This window comes from Heterocephalus glaber, unplaced genomic scaffold (assembly GCF_053883595.1).
Source record: "Heterocephalus glaber isolate CG9 unplaced genomic scaffold, H.glaber_assembly_v1.0 deba00000122, whole genome shotgun sequence".
Taxonomy (NCBI): domain Eukaryota; kingdom Metazoa; phylum Chordata; class Mammalia; order Rodentia; family Bathyergidae; genus Heterocephalus; species Heterocephalus glaber.
In genome coordinates, this window is record NW_028258138.1 from 70,901,318 (window position 1) to 70,921,872 (window position 20,555).

Sequence of the window (20,555 nt, forward strand, 5' to 3'; positions counted from 1 at the left end):
GGCAATGATAAGTCAATACGTTTCAGTTATAACCATCAATGTTAATGGTCTCAATTCACCAATCAAAAGAAATAGACTGGCAGAATGGGTCAAGAAGCAAAAATCCAACAATATGCTGCATACAAGAAACACACTTCATTCAAAAGGAAACTCATAGACTCAAAGTTAAAGGGTGGAAACCAATACGCCATGCAACACGAACCCGAAAAAAAGCAGGAGTAGCTATCCTCTTGGCAGATCAAGTAGATTTCAAACCAACACTGATTAAGAGAGACGAAGAAGAACACTACATCCTTGTAAAGGGAAGAATCCAAGAGGAAGAGATGACAATCATAAATATCTATGCACCAAACACTACTGCACCCAACTATATAAAACAAATACTAACAGACATGAAAAGTCGTATATGCACTAATACAATTGTAGTGGGGGACCTCAACACCCCACTGTCACAAATAGATAGATCAACTAGACTAAAAATAAGTAATGAAATACTAGAACTCAATCGAACTCTTGCACAAATGAACTTAACAGATGTTTACAGAGTCTTCCACCCCACAAAATCAGAATACACATTCTTCTCAGCTGCATATGGGCCATTCTCCAAAATAGACCACATATTCACACATAGAACATGTTTAAGTAAGTGCAAAGGAATTGAAGTTATCCCCTGTATATTATCAGACCATAGTGCGATGAAATTGGAGATCCATAGCAAAAGAAACTGGAAAAATTTCATAAACACATGGAAATTGAAAGACACACTTCTGAATAACCAATGGGTCACAGAGGAAATTAAAGAAGAAATCAGACAGTTCCTTCTATTAAATGACAATGACAATACAACATATCGGAATCTATGAGACACAATGAAAGCAGACTTATGAGGGAAATTCATAGTAGTGTATACCCATATTAGGAAAATAGAACAAGCCTAATTAAACAACCTGATGCTGAACCTCAAGCTTCTAGAAAAAGAAGAGCAGGACAACCCCAGAGCTCATACGGGGGAAGAAATTATAAAGATTAGAGGAGAAATTAATGCAATGGAGACTAAGAGAATGATACAAAAAATTAATGAAGCCAAGAATTGGTTCTTTGAAAGTATCAACAAATTTGACAAACCCTTAGCCAACCTTATCAGAAAAAGGAAAGAAAAGGCCCAAATCCATGCAATTAGGAATGAAAAGGGTGAAAGTACAACAGACCCAGCAGAAATTCAGATGATCATCAATACCTACTTCCAGAACCTATACGCCAATAAGATGGACAACACAGAAGAAATGGACAGATTCCTAGAAACAAATGAGTTATCATAGTTGAAAGAAGAAGACCTAAAAATTCTGAACAACCCAATATCAACCAATGAAATTGAAAATGTAATTAAAAACTTATCAACTAAGAAAAGCCCAGGCCCTGATGGCTTCACTGCTGAATTCTACAAGACATTTAGAGAGGAACTGCTGCCACTACTGTTTAAACTCTTCAATGAAATTGAAAGGGAAGCAATACTCCCAAATTCATTCCTGGAAGCAAGCATCACCTTGATCCCCAAAGCAGAGAAAGACCCAACTGAAAAAGAGAACTATAGGCCAATCTCACTAATGAACATAGATGCAAAAATCCTTAATAAGATACTGGCAAAGAGAATGCAGAAGATCATCAAGAAGATCATACACCCTGATCAAGTGGGATTCATCCCAGGGATGCAGGGATGGTTCAACACACACAAATCAATCAATGTAATACACTATATCAGTAGAGCCAAGGACAAAAACCATATGATTATCTCCATAGACACAGAAAAAGCATTTGACAAAATGCAACATGCATTTATGATAAAAACCCTACAAAAAATTGGAATAGACAGTCTCTACCACAATCTAATAAAAGCCATCTATGAAAAACCAACAGCCAATATCATACTAAATGGTCAAACCTGAAATCCTTCACACTACAATCAGGAACAAGACAAGGATGTCCACTATCACCACTCTTGTTCAATATAGTTTTGGAAACACTAGCCATGGCAATTAGACAAGAGAAAGAAATAAAAGGAATAAAGATAGGAAATGAAGAAGTCAAATTGTCATTATTTGCAGATGACATGATACTCTATATAGAAGACCCCAAGAACTCTACCAAAAGTCTTCTAGACTTAATAACCAAATTCAGTCAAGTAGCTGGTTACAAGGTCAACACACAAAAATCAATAGCTTTCCTGTACACCAATGACAGACTCACTGAGAGAGAAATAGGGCAAACAATTCCTTTCACAATAGCATCCAAAAAACTGAAATACCTAGGAATTAACCTAACGAAAGAAATGAAAGCCCTTTTCTCTGAAAACTATACCACTCTGAAAAGAGAGATTGAAGATGATATCAGAAAATGGACAGACATCCCCTGCTCCTGGGTAGGAAGGATTAATATAGTGAAAATGGCCATACTTCCAAAAGTTCTATATAGATTTAATGCAATTCCAATTGAGATCCCGGCAGCATACTTCATGGACCTTGAGAAAACAATCCACAAATTCATCTGGAACAAGAAGAGACCCAGAATAGCAAAAGCAATTCTAGGTAACAGAGACATGGCAGATTGTATCACAATCCCCAACCTGCAACTCTACTACAAAGCTACTGTGATAAAAACAGCATGGTACTGGCAAAGAAACAGACCTGAGGACCAGTGGAACAGATTAGAAGATGCAGAAACAATGCCAGACATACTCAGCCATCTCATCTTTGATAAAGAGCCAAACACCCTCACTGGAGGAAAGATAGCCTCTTTAATAAATGGTGCTGGAAAAATTGGGTTTCAAGTTGCCAAAGATTAAAACTAGACCTGTATCTCTCACCATGCACTAAACTAAAATCAAAATGGATTAAAGATCTCAATATTAAAATAGAAATGCTGAACCAGTTGGAACAGAGGTAAGATAGAACCCTTGAAGACATCGGTGTAGGAAAAGATTTTATGAACAAAACCTCAGTTGTCCATGAACTAGCACAAACAATCAACAAGTGGGATCTCTTCTTATTAAAAGGCTTCTGCACAGCAAGAGAAACCACCAGCAGTGGGAAGAGACAACCCACAATGTGGGAAAATACTTCACCTGCTCTTCCTCAGACAAAGGTCTACTATTTCGAATCTATAAAGAGCTTTAAAAGATCAGAACTCCCAGATTAAAAGACCCAATCCAAAAATGGGCATCTGAAATGAACAGACATTTCTCAGACAAAGAAGTAGACATGGCAAATAAACACATGAAAAAATGTTCAACATCACTGGTCATTCAAGAGATGCAAATGAAAACATTGCTGTGATTCCACCTCACTCCAGAAAGAATGGCTGCTATCATGAAATCAACCAATAACAAATGCTGGCAAGGCTGTGGGGAAAGAGGAACCCTTCTCCACTGTTGGTGCGAGTGTAGATCAGTGCAACCACTGTGGAAATCAGTATGGAGATACCTCAAAGAACTAGGACTGGAAGTCCCATTTGACCCCACTATTTCACTGCTGGGGATCTTCCCCAAAGAATTAAAAGAATCATACCACAGTGATATATGTGCACCCATGTTCATAGCAGCACAGTTTGTGATAGCTAAAACTTGGAAACAGCCCAAATGCCCATCAACTGGAGACTGGAGAAAGAAAAAGTGGTTTTTTAATAAAATGGAGTACTACTCAGCCATAAAAAATGAGAAATTGGAGACATTTATTGGTAAATGGATGCACATTGAGGCGATACTCTTAAGTGAAACAAACAAGACACATGTGTAAATACTGAATAGATTCTCTGTTGTGAGAAACTGAAAGTGTAAATAAGGACTAAAAGGTATATTAGATAATGTGAAATAGGAAGAAAAGGGGCAAAGGGGAGGGTGAAGTGGGAGGGGTAGGGGAAAGGAAAGAATGGAATGGAATTAATATGAGAAAATGAAAAAATGGAAACAACGTCTTTGTAAATAGGGAGGGATGGAGGGGTTGAAGTGAGGGCAGGGGAAGGGGTAAAAAAATAAGAACCAGGAGAATATTCCAAGTTGCACATCTCCAACGATGCATGTCATTATTATTTTTTGGGCTCCCATCGCATGAGTATTGTTTTCCACCCTTTAACTTTCAGTCTATGAGTTTCCTTTTGAATTAAGTGTGTTTCTTGTATGCAACATATTGTTCCATCTTGCTTCTTGACCCATTCTGCCAGTCTATTTCTTTTGATTGGTGAATTGAGATCATTAATGTTGATGGCTGTAACTGATACATACTGACTTATCATTGTCACGACTTTTTCTTTTTGTTGGATTCTCCCCCTTTGTATTTAATTTCTTGTCACGCCTGATGGATTCATTCTGCTGGGCTTCCTGGGGTTGTGATCTTCATGATCTTTTCCTAAGATATTGTCTAAAAATTTTTGGAGTGCTGGTTTGGTATTCATGAAGTTCCTAAGGTGCTCTTTGTCATGGAAGTATCTTATTTCTCCAATTTTTGCAGGGTACATCAATCTGGGTTGGAGGCTGTTTTCCTTCAGGGCTTAGAATATGTCACTCCAAGCTCTTCCTGCATTAAGGGTTTGCATGGCTAACTATGATTCTTTGCCACAGCACCAAGATTCAAAAACATTTGTTATTTTAAGAAAGGAGGATGCAGCATAGTTAGTCCAGCAACACAGTTCTCTAGAAGTGTACTCCTGTAATGTTAATGTTACAAAGGCAATCCGAGTGTTGACTTACAGAAAAATTGCAATAATTATGTAACAATGATCATATCAAGCTAAACAGCTACAATGGTATTGCCCTAGACAAATTAGATGTTACCATACCTTAAGAACCAGTTATCCATCCTTATTCCTATGGAGGAAAACATCAATTATGTTGTAAACATTAACCCAACCCAGGTACTGACTTAGAGCTAATACATACTAAATGTACTGCTATATCTCAGCTAATGGTAAAAAGGAATTCAACATTAATTTTACAGAGTTAATTACTAAAAATTAACAAAAGGCTGGGGATTTAGCTCAGTGGTGCCACACCTGCCTTGCAAGCACAAGGTCCTGAGTTCAATGCCCACTAAAAAAAAAGAGAGAATAAAAATTAGCAAAGATTTGTGGTTATACTATTAAAGATTTATGTTTAGGGAATGGAGGATGCAAAAGGAAAACTTTTAAACCTTGAACTCTATAATATGAGAAGAGGGAGAGGAAGTGGTAGAAAGTATCTTATTGACAGGTAAAAGGATATCTATAGAATGAGATAGAGGTGTGACAAAAACCACCAGGAAATAGAAGATAAAAATGTAAAAGGAGAAAAAGAAAAATATTATATGAAGAGGAAAAAAAAGAAAAGTAATTAAGGGGAGAAAATGTTTTTTAAAAAAGTGGAAAAATAGAAAAATAAAAGACGAGATTAGAACAAAGGCTGAAGGACAAAGGGAGATTACCCAAGCCTTGGGAAACCAGGGAAATACAGCAAGGGAGAAAAGAAGAAAAAAATAAATCACAACTCTAACCTAAAAACTATGTTAACAATAAAAAATAAATAAATGAAAATTAAAGAAAAACAAAATGAAAAAAAAAGAAGACCCCAGGAACTCCACCAAAAGTCTTCAAGACTTAATAACCAAACTCAATAAAGTAGCTGGATACAAGGTCAACACACAAAAATCAATACCTTTCCTTTACAGGAACTACAGACTCACTGAGAGAGAAATAAGGCAAACAATTCCTTTCACAATAGCATCCAAGTAACTGAAATACCTAGGAATCAACCTAACAAAAGAAATCAAAGACCTCTTCTCTGAAAACTATAGCACTCTGAAAAGAGAGATTGAAGACGATATCAGAAAATGGACAGATATCCCCTGCTCCTGAGTAGGAAGGATTAATATAGTGAAAATGGCCATACTTCCAAAAGTGCTATATAGATTCAATGCAATTCCAATTGAGATCCTGGCAGCATACTTCATGGACCTTGAGAAAACAATTCAAAAATTCATTTGGAACAAGAAGAGACCTAGAATAGTAAAAGCAATTCTAGGTAACAGAGACATGCCAGGGGGTATCCCAACCCTGAACTTGAAACTCTACTACAAAGCTACTGTGATAAAAACAGCATGGTACTGGCAAAGAAACAGACCTGAGGACGAGTGGAACAGATTAGAAGATGCAGAAACAACTCCAGACACACTCACCCTCCTCATATTTGACAAAAGAGCCAAATACCCTCATGGGAGGAAAGATAGCCTCTTTAATAAATGGTGCTGGAAAAATTGGGTTTCAACTTGCCAAAGATTAAAACCAGACCTATGTCCCTCACCATGCACTAAACTAAAATCAAAATGGATTAAAGATCTAAATATTAAAACAAAAACACTGAACCAGATGGAACAGAGGTTAGGTAGAACTCTTGAAGACACTGGTGTAGGAAAAGATTTTATGAATGAAACTCAGTTGCCCATGCACTAGCACAAACAATCAACAAGTGGGATCTCTTCTTATTAGAAACTTCTGGGTAGTGAGGGAAACCACCAACAGTGTGTAGCGACAACCCACAAGGTGGGAAAAATTTTTCACCTGCTGTTCCTCAGACAAAGGTCTGCTATCTCGAATCTATAAAGAACTTAAAAAAAAAGACCTCCCAGATTTAAAGACCCAATCCAAAAATGGGCATCTGAAATGAACAGACAGTTCTCACACAAAGAATTAGAAATAGCAAATAAACATATGAAAAAATGTTCATCAGCACTGGTCATTTGAGAGATGCAAATGAAAACAATACTGAGATTCCACCTCACTCCAGGAAGAATGGCTGCTATCATGAAATCCATCAATAACAGATGCTGGTGGGGCTTTGGGGAAAGAGGAACCCTTCTCCACTGCTGGTGGGAGTGTAGACTGGTACAACCACTGGGGAAATCAGTATGGAGACACCTGAAAGAACTAGGACTAGAGGTCCCACTTGACCCATCTATTTCCCTGCTGGGTACCTTCCCAAAAGAATTAAAAGAATCATACCACAGTGATATATGTGTACCCATGTTCATAGCTGCACAATTTGGAATAGCTAAAACTTAGAAGCAGCCCAATTGCCCATTAACTGGAGAATGGCCAAAGAAAATGTGGGGTTTTTTAAATAAAATGGAGTACTTCTCCACCCTAAAGTATGAGAAATTAGAGATATTTATAGTTAAATAGATGCACATTGATGCGATACTCTTAAGTGAAATAAATAGGACACATATGTGTAAATAGCGAATAGTTTCCTCTAGTGTGAGAAACTGAAAGTGTAAATAAGAACTAATACGTATACTAGATAATGTGAAATAGGAAGAACAGGGGCAAAGGGGAAAGGGAATTGGGAGGGGTAGGGGAAAGGAAAGAAGAGAATGGAATTAATATGAGAAAATGATAAAATGGAAACAAAATCTTTGTAAATAGTGAGGGATGGAGGGGTTGAAGGGAGGACAGGGGAATGGGGAAAAAATAAGAACCAAAAGAGATTATGTAAAGGTGCAAATTTCCAATCATGAATGTCATTATGTTGTATACCTAAAAGGTACCAATAAAACTAATTAAAAAATAAATAAATAAACAAAGAAGTGATTGGCTCACCCACACCCCCCAAACAAACAAACAAACAAAAAAAGAACTATTTTCACTAATGTCCATATTCCAAGCCCAAGAAAGCCTGTCAGTATTTATAGCATTTTTATCATCTATATCAGCTTAGCAGGGTCAAAGTATCCATGAATCTTTTTTGTTTTTTAAGAATCCATTAATCTTGTTCTCAACTTTACTTTGAATAACAAATTCCAACCGTGCACATCTACTTCCCTAGCCTATAATTGCAAAAACTCAAACTGGCTTTAAAAGTGTCTAATATTCTTTTAAAATTTGATCATTTTCTATGAAATTTTCCTTTTGTAAGTTGATGTCATTCCTTATTCTTTCAGCTCTCTCTGTGGTTGTTTATTCTTTCCTCTTTAAATCACAGTAAATACAACACAGTCGTCATTTTTATTTGCTGATAAAATTGAAGTTTATGTTATCATTGTTCAAACTTTGAAATCAAAGTAATGGATTACTTTTCTTTCTGACCTAAAAGTTTATGTAAACTTTTATAGTTTCTCTCTCTAAACTGAAACCACAAGCAGTCATGTTTTTCTTTGTTATGCTTATCTGTTCTGTTTAGTTGATTATGCTTACTAATTTATCATTTTAAATTTTTCTGTGAATTTTGACAACATCTAAACAAAAAGAAGTCAATGTAGCTGTCACGAGTTTCACTTTACAAAGATTTATTGAAACATCAATTCTCCAAAAGACCTACATTCTTTTTTTTATTCCATTAAGTTTATTGGTACATTTTAGGTATACATTATGATCACATTTATCATTGGAAATTTGTATCTGTACATAATTTTAGCCAGGTTCTTGTTTTTTCCCCATTCCCCTTCCTTCCCTTTCACTTCTCCATGCCTTCCTATTGACAAAATCTTTGTTTCCATTTTTTCCTTCTCTTCTCATATTTTTTCCATTCCTTCCCTTCTCTCTTTCCTCTACCCCTTCCCTAGTTTCCTTCCCTTTTGGATGTTTTCTTCCTATTTTACATTATCTATTATACATTTTGGTTTTCATTCTTGCAATTTCTCACACCAGAGAAACTAGTTGGTATTTACACATGTATCCTATTTATTTCACTTAAGAGTATGGCCCCAATGTGTATCCATTTAGCTATAAATGCCTCTAGTTTATCATTATTTATTTAAAAAATCCCACATCTTCTTTATCCAGTCACCAGTTGATAGGCATTTGGGCTGTTTTAAAGATTTGGCTATTACAAATTGTGCCGCTATAAACATGGGTGATCATGTATTGCTGTGGTTTGATGCTTTTAAATCTTTTGGAAATATGTCCAGCAGATGAATAGCTGAGTCAAATTGGACCTCTAATCCTAGTTCTTTGAGGAATCTCCACACTGATTTCCATAGGGGTTGCATCAGTCTACATTCCCACCAACAGTGGAGAAGGCTTCCTTTCTCCTCACCGCCCCACCAGCATTTGTTGTTGCTTGAGTTTTTGATAGCAGCCATTCCTTCTGGAGTGAGTGGAATCTCAGTGTTGTTTTCATCTGCATCTCTCAAATGACCAGTGATGTTGAACATTTTTTCTTATGTTTATTTGCTCCTTCTACTTCTTCATCTGAGAAATGTCTATTCATTTCAGAAGCCCATTTTTGTATTGAGTCTTTAAATTTGGGGGTCTGATTTTTTAAACTTCTTTATTTATTCTAGATTGTAGTCCTTTGTCTGAGGAACAGCTGGTGAAATTTTTTTTCCCACATTGTAGGTTGCCTTTTCATTCTGTTGGTGGTTTCCCTTTTTTTGCAGAAGCTTTTTAATAAGATGAGATCTCAGTTGTTGATTCTTTGTGCTAGTTCCCATGCGACTGAAGTTTTGTTCATAAAGTCTTTTCCTACACCAATGTCTTCAAGAGTTCTAACTACCTATCTTCCAGCAGGTTTAGTGTTTCTGTTTTTATATTTAGATCCTGCAGCCATTTCGATTTTACTTTAGTGCATGGTGAAGATATGGGTCTAATTTTAATCTTTGGCAAGTTGAGACCCAGTTTTTCCAGCACCATTTATTAAAGAGGCTAATACCTACATTCTTAATGAGGGTGTATGCAACAGTGAAGCTAGGCAGACCTGCAGAGGGGATTGGAGAAGCACAGTTCCAAGTGTGTCTGTGGGGAAATGGAGTACTCCATCTGGTCCCAGGTCCCTTCCCCTTTGGCTTCACTCCTCTGCTCTGCTTCCAAGAAGCCATAAAGTGAGCAGCTTTGCTCCACCATTCCCTTCCATGATGTTCCTGCCTTGGAGCCAGCTGACCATGGACTGTAACCTCTGAAACCATGATCAAAAATAAAGCCTGCCTCTTTTAAGTTGTATATGTTGGAATTTGGTTTCAGTGATGAAAAACTGACTAATAGAGTATACATTCATGGAACTTTTTGAAACTAAAATTTAGAGCTAAATATGAAGGCATATTATTTTGACATAGTATCTCCTGAAACTATAAAATATTTAGTATGAAAGTATTTGGTATAAAAATATTTCCCCATTTTTTATGAGTTATTATTTATGAGTATGAAGTTAGAGATAAGAATGTGGAAATGATTAAATTGTGAATTGATATACATATAATTGAATATGATACTGACATTCAAAAATAGGCACGTCTAAAGAATATTTAATGCAATAGGAAATGGTCACAACAAAAACTGAGTTTAAAAAAACCCAGAAACAAAACAGCACATGATGGACACTTCTAACTCTTTAAAAGTGTCTTGAAAAGGACAAAAATGAATGTCTAGATTTGCTAAACTTTCTATAATAAACATACTTTACACAGACACACACCCATACACAAATAATAAAAACATGATTTCTAGGGTTCTGTAACTGGCAGAAGGATACTTTTGAGGATTCTTGTGTTTCTTGCCAATGATAGACTACAACTTATCTGTGTTGGCAACTGCCTATGTAGGTACCCTTTTAATTACCTTTTCAATGAGACTTTGTACTGTTTAGGGAGAGAAACTGGTTAACCTTGAGTAAACAAATCATATAAAGACAGAATTTTGGAATGGAAAGAACCTTAAAGGTCATCTAGTCCAAACCCTTTTACTCTCCTTCAGTTTCAGCTACAGTCAATCAATCACCAGATGCAAAGGACTTTTGTATTAATAAAAACTAGAAAATAAATTCAAATCTAAGGTCAATTTCTATTAACTATTTCAGAAAAGTGAAAGAATAATGAAACTAAACAATATATTTGTAAGTGGTTTTCTTTTATTTATATATTAATTGGTACATTTTAGGTATACAATACATTTACATTTATCATTGGGTGTTTGTACCTGAACATGATGTATCTTAGTTCTTATTTTTTCCCCATTACCTATGCTCCCTTCACCCCCACCACCCTTCCCGATTTACATAGACTTTGTTTCCATTTTTTTTTTCTTTCTCATAATTTTTCCTTTCCTTTCTTCCCTTCCCCCTTCCCCTCCCACCACCCCTCCACCTTTGGGCCTTTTCCTATTTCAAATTATCAATTATTTGTTTTAATCATTTTCATACTTATTTACACTTGAAATAAATAGGACACACATGTAAGTGGTTTTCTTTCCAGACATCACTTTTACTTAATCTCATTTGTTTCTTATAATCTATATTTGTTCCTGTACACATGGGAAAATTGAGGCTTAGAGGCTCAAGGCACTTGTTAGTACCACTGTTACTAAACTTTCCCCTTCCATTAACACATTAAAGTATGATGGATGAGTATGTAAAAATCTATTTTAGAATATGCACCAAGAACTGATTTTAATTGCATATTTAATAGCAAATATTTGAGTTTTGTCATAGAAGGCATGAGTTCTGTTTGCATTTCTGTTATTGATTGTATGCTCAGCCATATTCTGTATGTTTTGGTTCTATCCTAATGACTTCTGCCTGCTTATTTGAAACCCATGAGAGCTATGACACAATTTAATTAATGCTGTGGTTTCTCCTTTTGTGGGCTTGGACTAAGTTGAATGAGGGATTTTAATGCTAGTTGCTATTTCCTGCCCTATAATGGAAAGCTAGCAATTATCAACCAACACCCCTCCTGAAGGAGGTATAGTAGGGTCAGATGAGTATTTAAGAAGGAAAAATAATTCTCTAATCCTCTTGAAAAATTTTGCAATGAAAGATATGAGTGGAACCTGGTTTTCCAACTGTGATTCCTTAATGAAGTTCTAACTTTTAGACTGGCCAATAAGGATGGTGCTATAACTCAATTGAATAGTCAGAATGGGTGATAAATTAGGTTGCTCAGTCCAGGACCAAGTATCCATAGTAAGAAGGACTGCAAATGTACATACACAATTGCCAGCCTGGCTTTGTGGTGATCACTCTTGTGGCATCACTCTCTCTCCGATCCACATAATCTCCAGCTGCTCTGATACTTTCTCAGACTACAGCCTCTCTGAGAAAATTAGTATTGCCTTGCTATGTCTAACTAGTTATTGAATAACTGTTTTTCTTAGTGGGCACCCCCTGTGACTGACTGTGCTAATATCCTTCAAATTACACTGACATCTCCAAGGGGATAAGAGCCCCCTCCCCATTAGATTGCTATCCTCAATGTTCTTTGCTCTGGTATTCACTGCCTCCTAACTCCCAGATGTCATTTTTAGTACTAGTACTTGAACTTCTAATCAGATATTTTCTGTTTTATCCTAATGTTTGAATTTGGCTATAATTAACTTTTCTAACATCAGGCATTTATACAATGGGATTTTTTCTTTTTTGCGGCTTTTGCTTTCTCTAAAGAGAACTACCAGCATAAGAATGCACTTTGGGATAAAATTTATGAGTCCAGATTCCTGTTACAAAACCTACTAAATGGTGAATTCATTGTATAATTCTTCACATCAATTTGTCATCTGTAAAATGGAGTGATTTATAGCTACCATATACCAGTGGACCCTCAAGTTACAAGTGGTCTGACATAGGAACAACTTGGGTTAATTAGCTTAATGGAAGATTCATCTGCCTCTTGTTATCTATACTGTGTACCCAGGGAAACATCCAGATCTCAGCTGTATTGACTTACAATCAACTTGATTACAACCAGCTGTCAGGAACCAATTAAGTTCCTTAAGTCAAGGGTCTACTGTATGATCATGAGAATTAAATGAGAAACTCACTGTAAATTTTTTAATACAGCCCCAGCTTATAGGTGACTCTCTTCTAAAAATGTTGAATTTGATGATGATATTTTTATGGGAAAAGTTCATATGTTGAAGCCCTAACACTTAGGTATCAATCAGTGCTTACTAGAGAAACAGATTTAATGCAAAATGTACAAATATATAAGAATTTATAAGGCTGGCTTACAATGTCTGCCCACAGTCAGGCCTGGAAGAGTGCAAGGTCTGTCTATGCACTGGAGATCCAAAGGATCCATTTGAAGGCCTGAAGCTCAGTGTAATGTCCAGTTCATGTCCGAAAGGTCTGTGATGGAAGCCCGAGGTCTGCAGTGGAGGCTGAGGAGTCATGGTGGAAGCCAGGAGTTGTTCAAAGTGAAGGTGAAGATGAGAGCTCCTCTGAAGAAACAGAAGTGAGCCTTCCTTCTTCATTTCCCTTTTATTCCATTCTGACAATCATCCCTAGGGTGGGTCTTCCACACCCAGAACTATGCTGAGCCAGTTTTAGTTGGGTGTTTCTTACTCAAATTGACACAATCAGTTAACTAACACAACTCAGTGCCTCAGACAATGATTGTATTTGGAGACAGAACCTTTAAAGAGATGATTAATTTAAAACAAGGCCATTAGAATAGGTTCCAGTACAATCTGATGGATTTTCTTCTAAGATGAGGAAAGTTAGAAATGAAGTGACTCCAGGGATATGACCCAAAGACCATGTAAGGGCACAGAGAGGATAACTGACCACCTGCAAGTCTCTGAGAAGCCACAGAAGAAAGCAAACCTGCTGACATTGATCTTGAACTTCAAGCCTCCAAAACTGCTTGAGAAGAAGTTTTTATTGTTTAAGTCACCCAGCTTGTGTGATTTTGTTATAACAACCCTGGAAAACTATTACATATATATGTCACTCTTTAAGAAAAACTGACCCCCTTCCTTTTTCCTTATTTCGATTATAGTTTGTATTTATTCTTCTACTTAGTAATAGGCAGTGATTAAAGGGCATAATCTTAGAAGTTAGCCTTAGATTTGAAGACTAGATTATCGACTCAAATAACCTTGTGTACATTTTTTAAGGATTTTTAAGCCTCAAATTTCCTCCTCTGTAAAATGGGGGCAATACCTATTTCAAATTAAAAGACATATATATGGTTCAGAGTACTCCAGTGTTTGCCATACAGGTGCTAAATAATTGTTAGAACTTTATATACAATGGACAATTTACATGTATTTTATCAATCTTGCTTAGTTTTCTCTAAGCCTAGTTAATTTGTCAAATTTTCTTTTCTGTGTGAAGTGCCACACATGCATGTATTTTCTGCATTATTTGATTTTTGGAGAAATGGCTTGGATCACCTTTATTGTCAGCTTGAATCCAAGATGACAAGCACTTGCAGTTAAGTTGTAACGTATTTTCAATATATATCCTAAAAATCTTTCTAATATATTAGAGTTTTTTAAATGATTTGATGATTTTGCTGCACAGACCAAGCTATTTTTCTTTCTTGCAATTCCTTATACTTTTATCATAGGAAGAAGTCATGGCTTATGCCAAAACTCTACCTAGGTAATTTCCATGCATCATTCTACAGAGTTGCAGTAGAATGATTAAAGATACTCATCATTATTACCTTACCCAACTCTAATGTTCCTTTTTTTTTTCGGCATCAGGGATCAAACTCAGGACCTTGCGCTTGTGAGGCAGGCATGGTGCCACTGAACTAAATCCCCAGCCCTCCCACATTCTTTCTAAGATATATTTTATGGTCTACCCTCATTCCTGCTTTAAAATAGTTTATAAATGGTTTAACTAAATTGGGATGAAATTTGCTTCCACATGATTCTTTATGATTCTCTCACCTAGTAAAATTTTTAGGTTACAATTGTTTATACTATCCTCCCATATACATGATGTACTCTGCTTCTTGCTCATATTTATCCTTTGCTTATAATCTGTGAATTGGCATCACAATACTTTCTATCCATAGGATCTCCCTCTCTCAGTGATTGCCGTTATCTTAAGATTTTTACTTGCTGTCATTTATTCAAATTAATATTTACAGAGCACTTAGTTTGTGTAAAGCATTATGTTATCCACTGTGGAGAAACACGTATTTAAAATTGTGCCAAAGAGCCCATGTTCTAAAAATTCTAATCATATTTTATTTTTTAAGGCTTCTAATGTTTTTGGAAATACATATTCTAAAGTGACTTTTCTTCTACTTCTCATACCTGTTTGAAGGGACATGTACTGTATCATATCTTAAGCAGGCCATTGAAGTCTCTCCACAGTCCACAAGAAGAGTCCTTGCCAATTTGTTTTATGTATTTTTTCCTTTACAGCTTTTCTTCAAGTTTTAGAACAAAACCCACCACCTAGTTTGTGACAGTATGGGTGCTAGTGATGGGTAGTCTAAGGAATTTTGCTTGCAAATATTACATCTTGCTTTGCTGAACTGTTTATCTTCTTTCTTTGCTCTCATCAAAAGACCAGACCACCACTTGTTATAAGCTTGTCATTTATTTGAGAATTAAGGAGTTTCAGCAGACTTGCTGAAGAAGGGAAAGAGGACATCAAAACCATTATTCTACACAACAATGTCTAGCCCACCAAGACTTAGAACAAACTCCTTTTTCCTTTTAAAATGAACATCCAGACATAAAAAAAGGAAAACAGACTCCTTAGCCTTAATTGGCACCCATACTTGGATGGGAGCAGTCAATGAGGAAGAAGGAAAAAGACAAGAAAAGAGAGTAAAGACAAAGATATATGCAATTAAAGAATCCAATACAAAAATTGGAATCCTACCAGACTTAGCTTACATCAGACACACTATTTTCTACTTCTATTTTTATTCATCCCAAACTTGATATAATTGGGTACTATCTCATAAATCTTTAACTAACAACCATTAATAAACCAACTGCAGAAAATTTTCTAGTTCTTATTACAAGTGAAATGTGCCAAGTGCTAAACAAGCTAGTTGAAATATATAATCCCATGCCTGCCTTTACAAAGGTTACTGTCTAGCTGTGTAGAGTGTCACAAAAAGGATAAAATAGACATTAAGTATTGAAAAATTCAAAATAAGAACTTAAACATTAAGCCGAGGCTCAAAACAAAACAAAAAACCAAGCTTTATTCTATGTCACCATTTCCTTTCCTTGGTATATACTTGACCAAGTCTTCTCTTTTTCAAGTCTCTGTCTTCCTCCCTCTTATCTCTGGCAGTAGGAGCAAGAGATGAAACACAGAGATGAAAGGAGAGAGGAAGACACAAAGGGAGAGGGAGAGAAGGACAGGGAGAGAGGGAGGAGAAAAGGGAGAGAGGGAGAGGGAAAGAGGGAGAAAGAAGGAGGGAAAGCGGGAAAAGGGAGGGAGAGAGAGCGAGGGAGAGCGAGTGAGGGAGAGAGAGGGGGAGAGGAGGAGAGGGGGAGAGGGGGAGAGAGGGAGGGAGAGAGGGAGAGAGGGAGAGAGGGAGAGAGGGAGGGAGAGAAACAGGCCTTAGATTTGTAAGATGTAATGCAATACGCATGTGGAATAATTACTAATGAGCTCTGTTGTTTTGCCCAAATTGAAGTCTATAGTTGGTGATGTTCCCTGAGCTGCCCTTCATTTTTACAGAAGAACAAAGCTAGGTTCAAATTTTCCCTAGTTCAATAGCAAGTCAGGGCTCAAAACTACCTTTTCCTATCCTGATGGCGTGTTCTGTTTTCCAACACTGAATAGTGTATCATCCAAAATGATTATTGACTCAGAGAAAAAGCTTAAAATGTATTCTTATTCTCGACACATTTTACTAAATGAGAGAAATGTGTCTTTTTAAAAATTAAACATCTCTGTATATGTGAAGATGAAGGGAAAGGAGTAATTCTATTTCTTAAGAGTGAACAAGGTAAGTAATCCTTTAGGAACTGGAGGGCTGTACGGTATATTAAACTAAAACTGTTTTGAAATACAATTCATTCTGGCAGAGACAACTGGTTAAAACACTACTAGGTTCAGCAGGGGTTAATTACAAATATAAATTGAGAGCAGGTGGCAGGGAAGTAGACGCACCTGGCCAGAGGGAAGAGGCTTATAGAGGTGAAAAGTTGCAAAACACATGTCTCCTTCACAATGTTGTCTGGAGCAAGACCCAAGACCTAAGGTAACCTTCCTGCATTCTCCGCTCCAGGCGGCTAAGTTCGCAAGCTTCTAGGCATTCTATTGATTCACAATAGCATCCTCTAACAGGTAGCGCCAATTACAGCCCCTAAAGCATGGCGCCGGGGTGTACTGGCCAATACCGCCGTCAATCAAACACCCGGCTTTCTAAATTCTCCCACACTCCTTTCATTGGCTTTTCCTCCAGCCTATCCCCAAACTCCTACCGCGACTCGCGACCGCGGGAATGGCGGCGAGGTGATTCCCGCCCTCGGACGTCACCGAGCGCCCCGCCCCCTTCACCGCCCCTTGCGCTCTGGAGGCGGTGGGCGGAGCGCGAGGCTCAGGGGCGGGGCTTGCTTCCACGGCCGGGGGCGGAGCCTGCGGGGGAGCCCGCCTGCTCGGTTAGGACCTCGGAGAGCGTTCATTGCCGCGACCAGTGAGACCAGAGAAGCGGCTGGAGCCGGGCGGATCTACGCATTCGAGCCCGTCGCCCTCCGCACCCTTCGCTTCCCGGGCTGGCAGGCAGCTAGCGGCCTCTGAGGAAGGTGCATAAGTCAGGGGTCCGATAGTCGTTCGTCGGGGCCGCCGCGGCAGCCGTCCAGCCGCGTTTCGCTCACACCTGCGTGCGTGTGCTTGCGTGTGTGTGTGTGTGTGTGTGTGCGCGCGCGCCCGGGCGAGGGTCTGTGAGGGCGCGCTTGTGTGCGCGTGTGTGTGCTCCCCGGGTGCGCAGCGGTGTGGTAAGGGTATATGTGTGCTCGCGCGGGGTGTTCGGCCTGGGGAGCGACGGCGGACGCCCGGCTCTGCGAGCCCGGCGGGCTGAGGTGGGACTCGGCCGCAGCCGTCGCCACCGCCGCCGCCTCGCGTCCCCTGAGAGCTGCTCCTGTGCTGCGGAGAGAGCGGACGGCGGGCTGGAGAGCGCCGCGACGGCCGCTGGCGGGGGTGGCTTGAGGGTGAGGGCTGAGAGGCTCGGGCGTGAGGCGGCCGGGAACTGGGGGGCCAGGACAAGACGAAGGGCCGGGGACGAGTGGAGGCGGCCGGCGCCGCGCTCTCTCCTCCCGTCGGCTGTGGTGCCAGTCACCTGCAGATGTTTTGGGCTCCGGACTGCTGGGGATGAGGAATGGAATAAAAGGCATCTTTGCCTCCAAAATTTCCTATTGAGAAAAAAAAGGGAGGGTTGAAGATGATGGGGAGGGAGGCAGCGCGGAAGATGGTAGCAGAATAAATTCCAGCACCCCGCCCTCCCATCAGCGTTTTTCTGAAAATAAAATATTCTGAGCTGACCCTTTAGAAAGAAATCCCGCCTTTAAGAGAGACGTAGAGGGTCTTGGTCTTTTGAATTCTGGTTTGATTGTATAATAATGATGATATAATGGTAATGACGAGGATGACACTGCCTTTTATTTTTACCCCAGTGCTGTTCAAGTATAGCTACAGCTGGGGATAAAGCCCTTGAAAATCTGATGTATGAGGAGGAAATACTGTTGCTCTTGGAGTTGTCTTTATTTATTTTATAAAGATATGTTGTTTTAGAATTGAAATTTGACAAAATGAAGAATCTCTTCTTTCCCAGTTTGTAGCCAATGCTCATAAAATGGGTACTGGCTACTCCTGCCTTGACTATTGAAAGATAAATAATTTTACCTGGTATAATTCTATGTAGTAAGTTACCCCATTCTCTTTTCCTTTGAATCTCTCAACAGTGTTTAAAATGAAGAAGTTTAATTTTCGAAAAGTTTTGGATGGCTTTACTGCCTCCTCTCCTGGCAGTGGCAGCAGCGGAGGCAGTAACAGTGGTGGGGCTGGAAGTGGAAGTGGTCCCTTGCATCCCGGAGGGCCTGCAGGAGTTCTCAGAGAGGAAATTCAGGAAACCCTGACTTCAGAGTATTTCCAGATTTGCAAGGTAAGTTTTAATTGCTTGAGACTTACTATTTCTTTATTATATTGGTGTGGAAAAACAAGAAAATAAATAAAACATCACACTAGGAATTTTTGATTGGGAATTGTTGAGATGCCAGCATCTAACACAGTGGTGCAACGAATCCTAAGGATAGGTCAATTTGAGTTAATAAAGATATTTCAGGCATCAACTTTGGCATCAATTTAAATAGCAGTGGTAGTTTAATGGAAGAAATAATCATAAAAAGTAGAATTTGCAGGATAATGTTAAGGCCCCATAGTAGATGAAATATAACATTTACTTATAAGCAGTAAATTAAAGAGAAAATAGTCATTTGGTTTCATATGTTGTCATTCAGAGAAGCTGATTGTTATTCTGTATCACTGTCCAGTATAAAATTAATAGAACTGCTAATGTGTTGCTAGAATTAAATAGATGATGACAAAATAAATATTTTAAAGGGTCCAATGACACTGACTTAAATTCTGAACATAAAAATATCCCTAGCTTCTTCAGCTCTTCATAAGTATGAAAAAAAACAACAAATATATGCTGTGGGGTTCATACTTGTGGAACCTGTAATACTTGTAAGAACTCGAATATAACCAGTGTTACAGTTTACTAAGAAAACATTTTAGGTAATTATGCTTTGATGATGAAATTCTGATAAGCCAAGAAAAGAATTTCTGACAGGAAGAGAAGATGAGAATTTGCAAAACAAGTATGTTAATATATATAGTATCACTTTATGACATGGTTATCTTTATTGTCCTTTTTTTAGTTTCCTCCAAATGTGCTTTTGACATGCTTTATGCAGATAAATATAGTTTTATAAATGTGTTTGAATACATAAGAAAAAATAGTAAGCTTTTGAAATCACAGAAATTAAGTACCAAATATTTTGATGTTTCAACAAGGTTTTTTGAAATTATTAAAATTATTTTTGAGTAGTACACAAATGATGTAGAATGGGATAAGTTTTAATCATTGTCTCAGCCTGTATTCCTAGCAGGATCATAAGAAAAACATTAAGCATATAATTATTAATTTACTTAAAAGCCAAGTTTATTTACAATTACATTAAATAGATTTAACCTATCTTGTGAAATTTGTACACAATAGTGATTTTCCCCTCAACATGAAGTAATAGATATTTCATGAGGTTACGGAAGAACTGAATAGTGATGAGACAAATAGATAACAGTCTTGGTGACCAAATTTGAACAAAGTAGGGAATTATACTCTGATTCTGTAATCTTTGACATATTGTTATTTCCATTCCTAGATTTTGAAAAAATTTCATTTCTACATTCCCTCTATTCATGGATATCATAGTGATGCAGAAGAATTTTACCAGAGATAAAATTGGTATAGGAAGGGTAAACTTGTGAAGCAGACTGGTATTAGGTAGTTAAAGTTATAAAGTTGGTACTGAAGGCTTCTAAATAAAAAGTTTCAGGGAACTGTGCGACTAAAGGAGAAGAAAAGGAAATATACAGCCATCTAGCTATTTATTCAGAAAAGAGATGGTCATGGGACCTTTCAGGAGTTAAATATGCACTACTTTGAAAACATGGCATGTAGGAAGAGCACTAATCTAGGAATAAGAAAATTTGTGCTTTATTTAAAGCTTTACTATTTGCCAGCCAAATTATCTTGGGCCAAACATTTATCTACTTTCTTCCTCGATATTTGATTTTTGGAACAGTAGTGTGGGGATAAATATTTCTGCTTTCCTTATCT

At 37.8% G+C, this 20,555-nt stretch overlaps 1 protein-coding gene across 22 annotated transcripts in view; it reads left to right on the plus strand.

Annotated features, from left to right (window-relative positions):
• Positions 1-20,555, plus strand: part of Stxbp5l (syntaxin binding protein 5L) — a 588,968-nt gene that overhangs the window by 129,932 nt on the left and 438,481 nt on the right. For 14 of the 22 annotated variants that reach the window (XM_087209125.1, XM_087209139.1, XM_087209148.1 and 11 more), the window contains exon 2: positions 18,616-18,815. In XM_087209125.1, coding sequence (XP_087065251.1) covers positions 18,616-18,815 — 200 coding nt within the window. Of the gene's footprint in view, positions 1-17,259; positions 17,461-17,559; positions 17,866-18,615; positions 18,816-20,555 lie in introns of those variants that run through there. The other 8 variants (XM_087209128.1, XM_087209141.1, XM_004835633.3 and 5 more) reach the window with 5 other exon arrangements.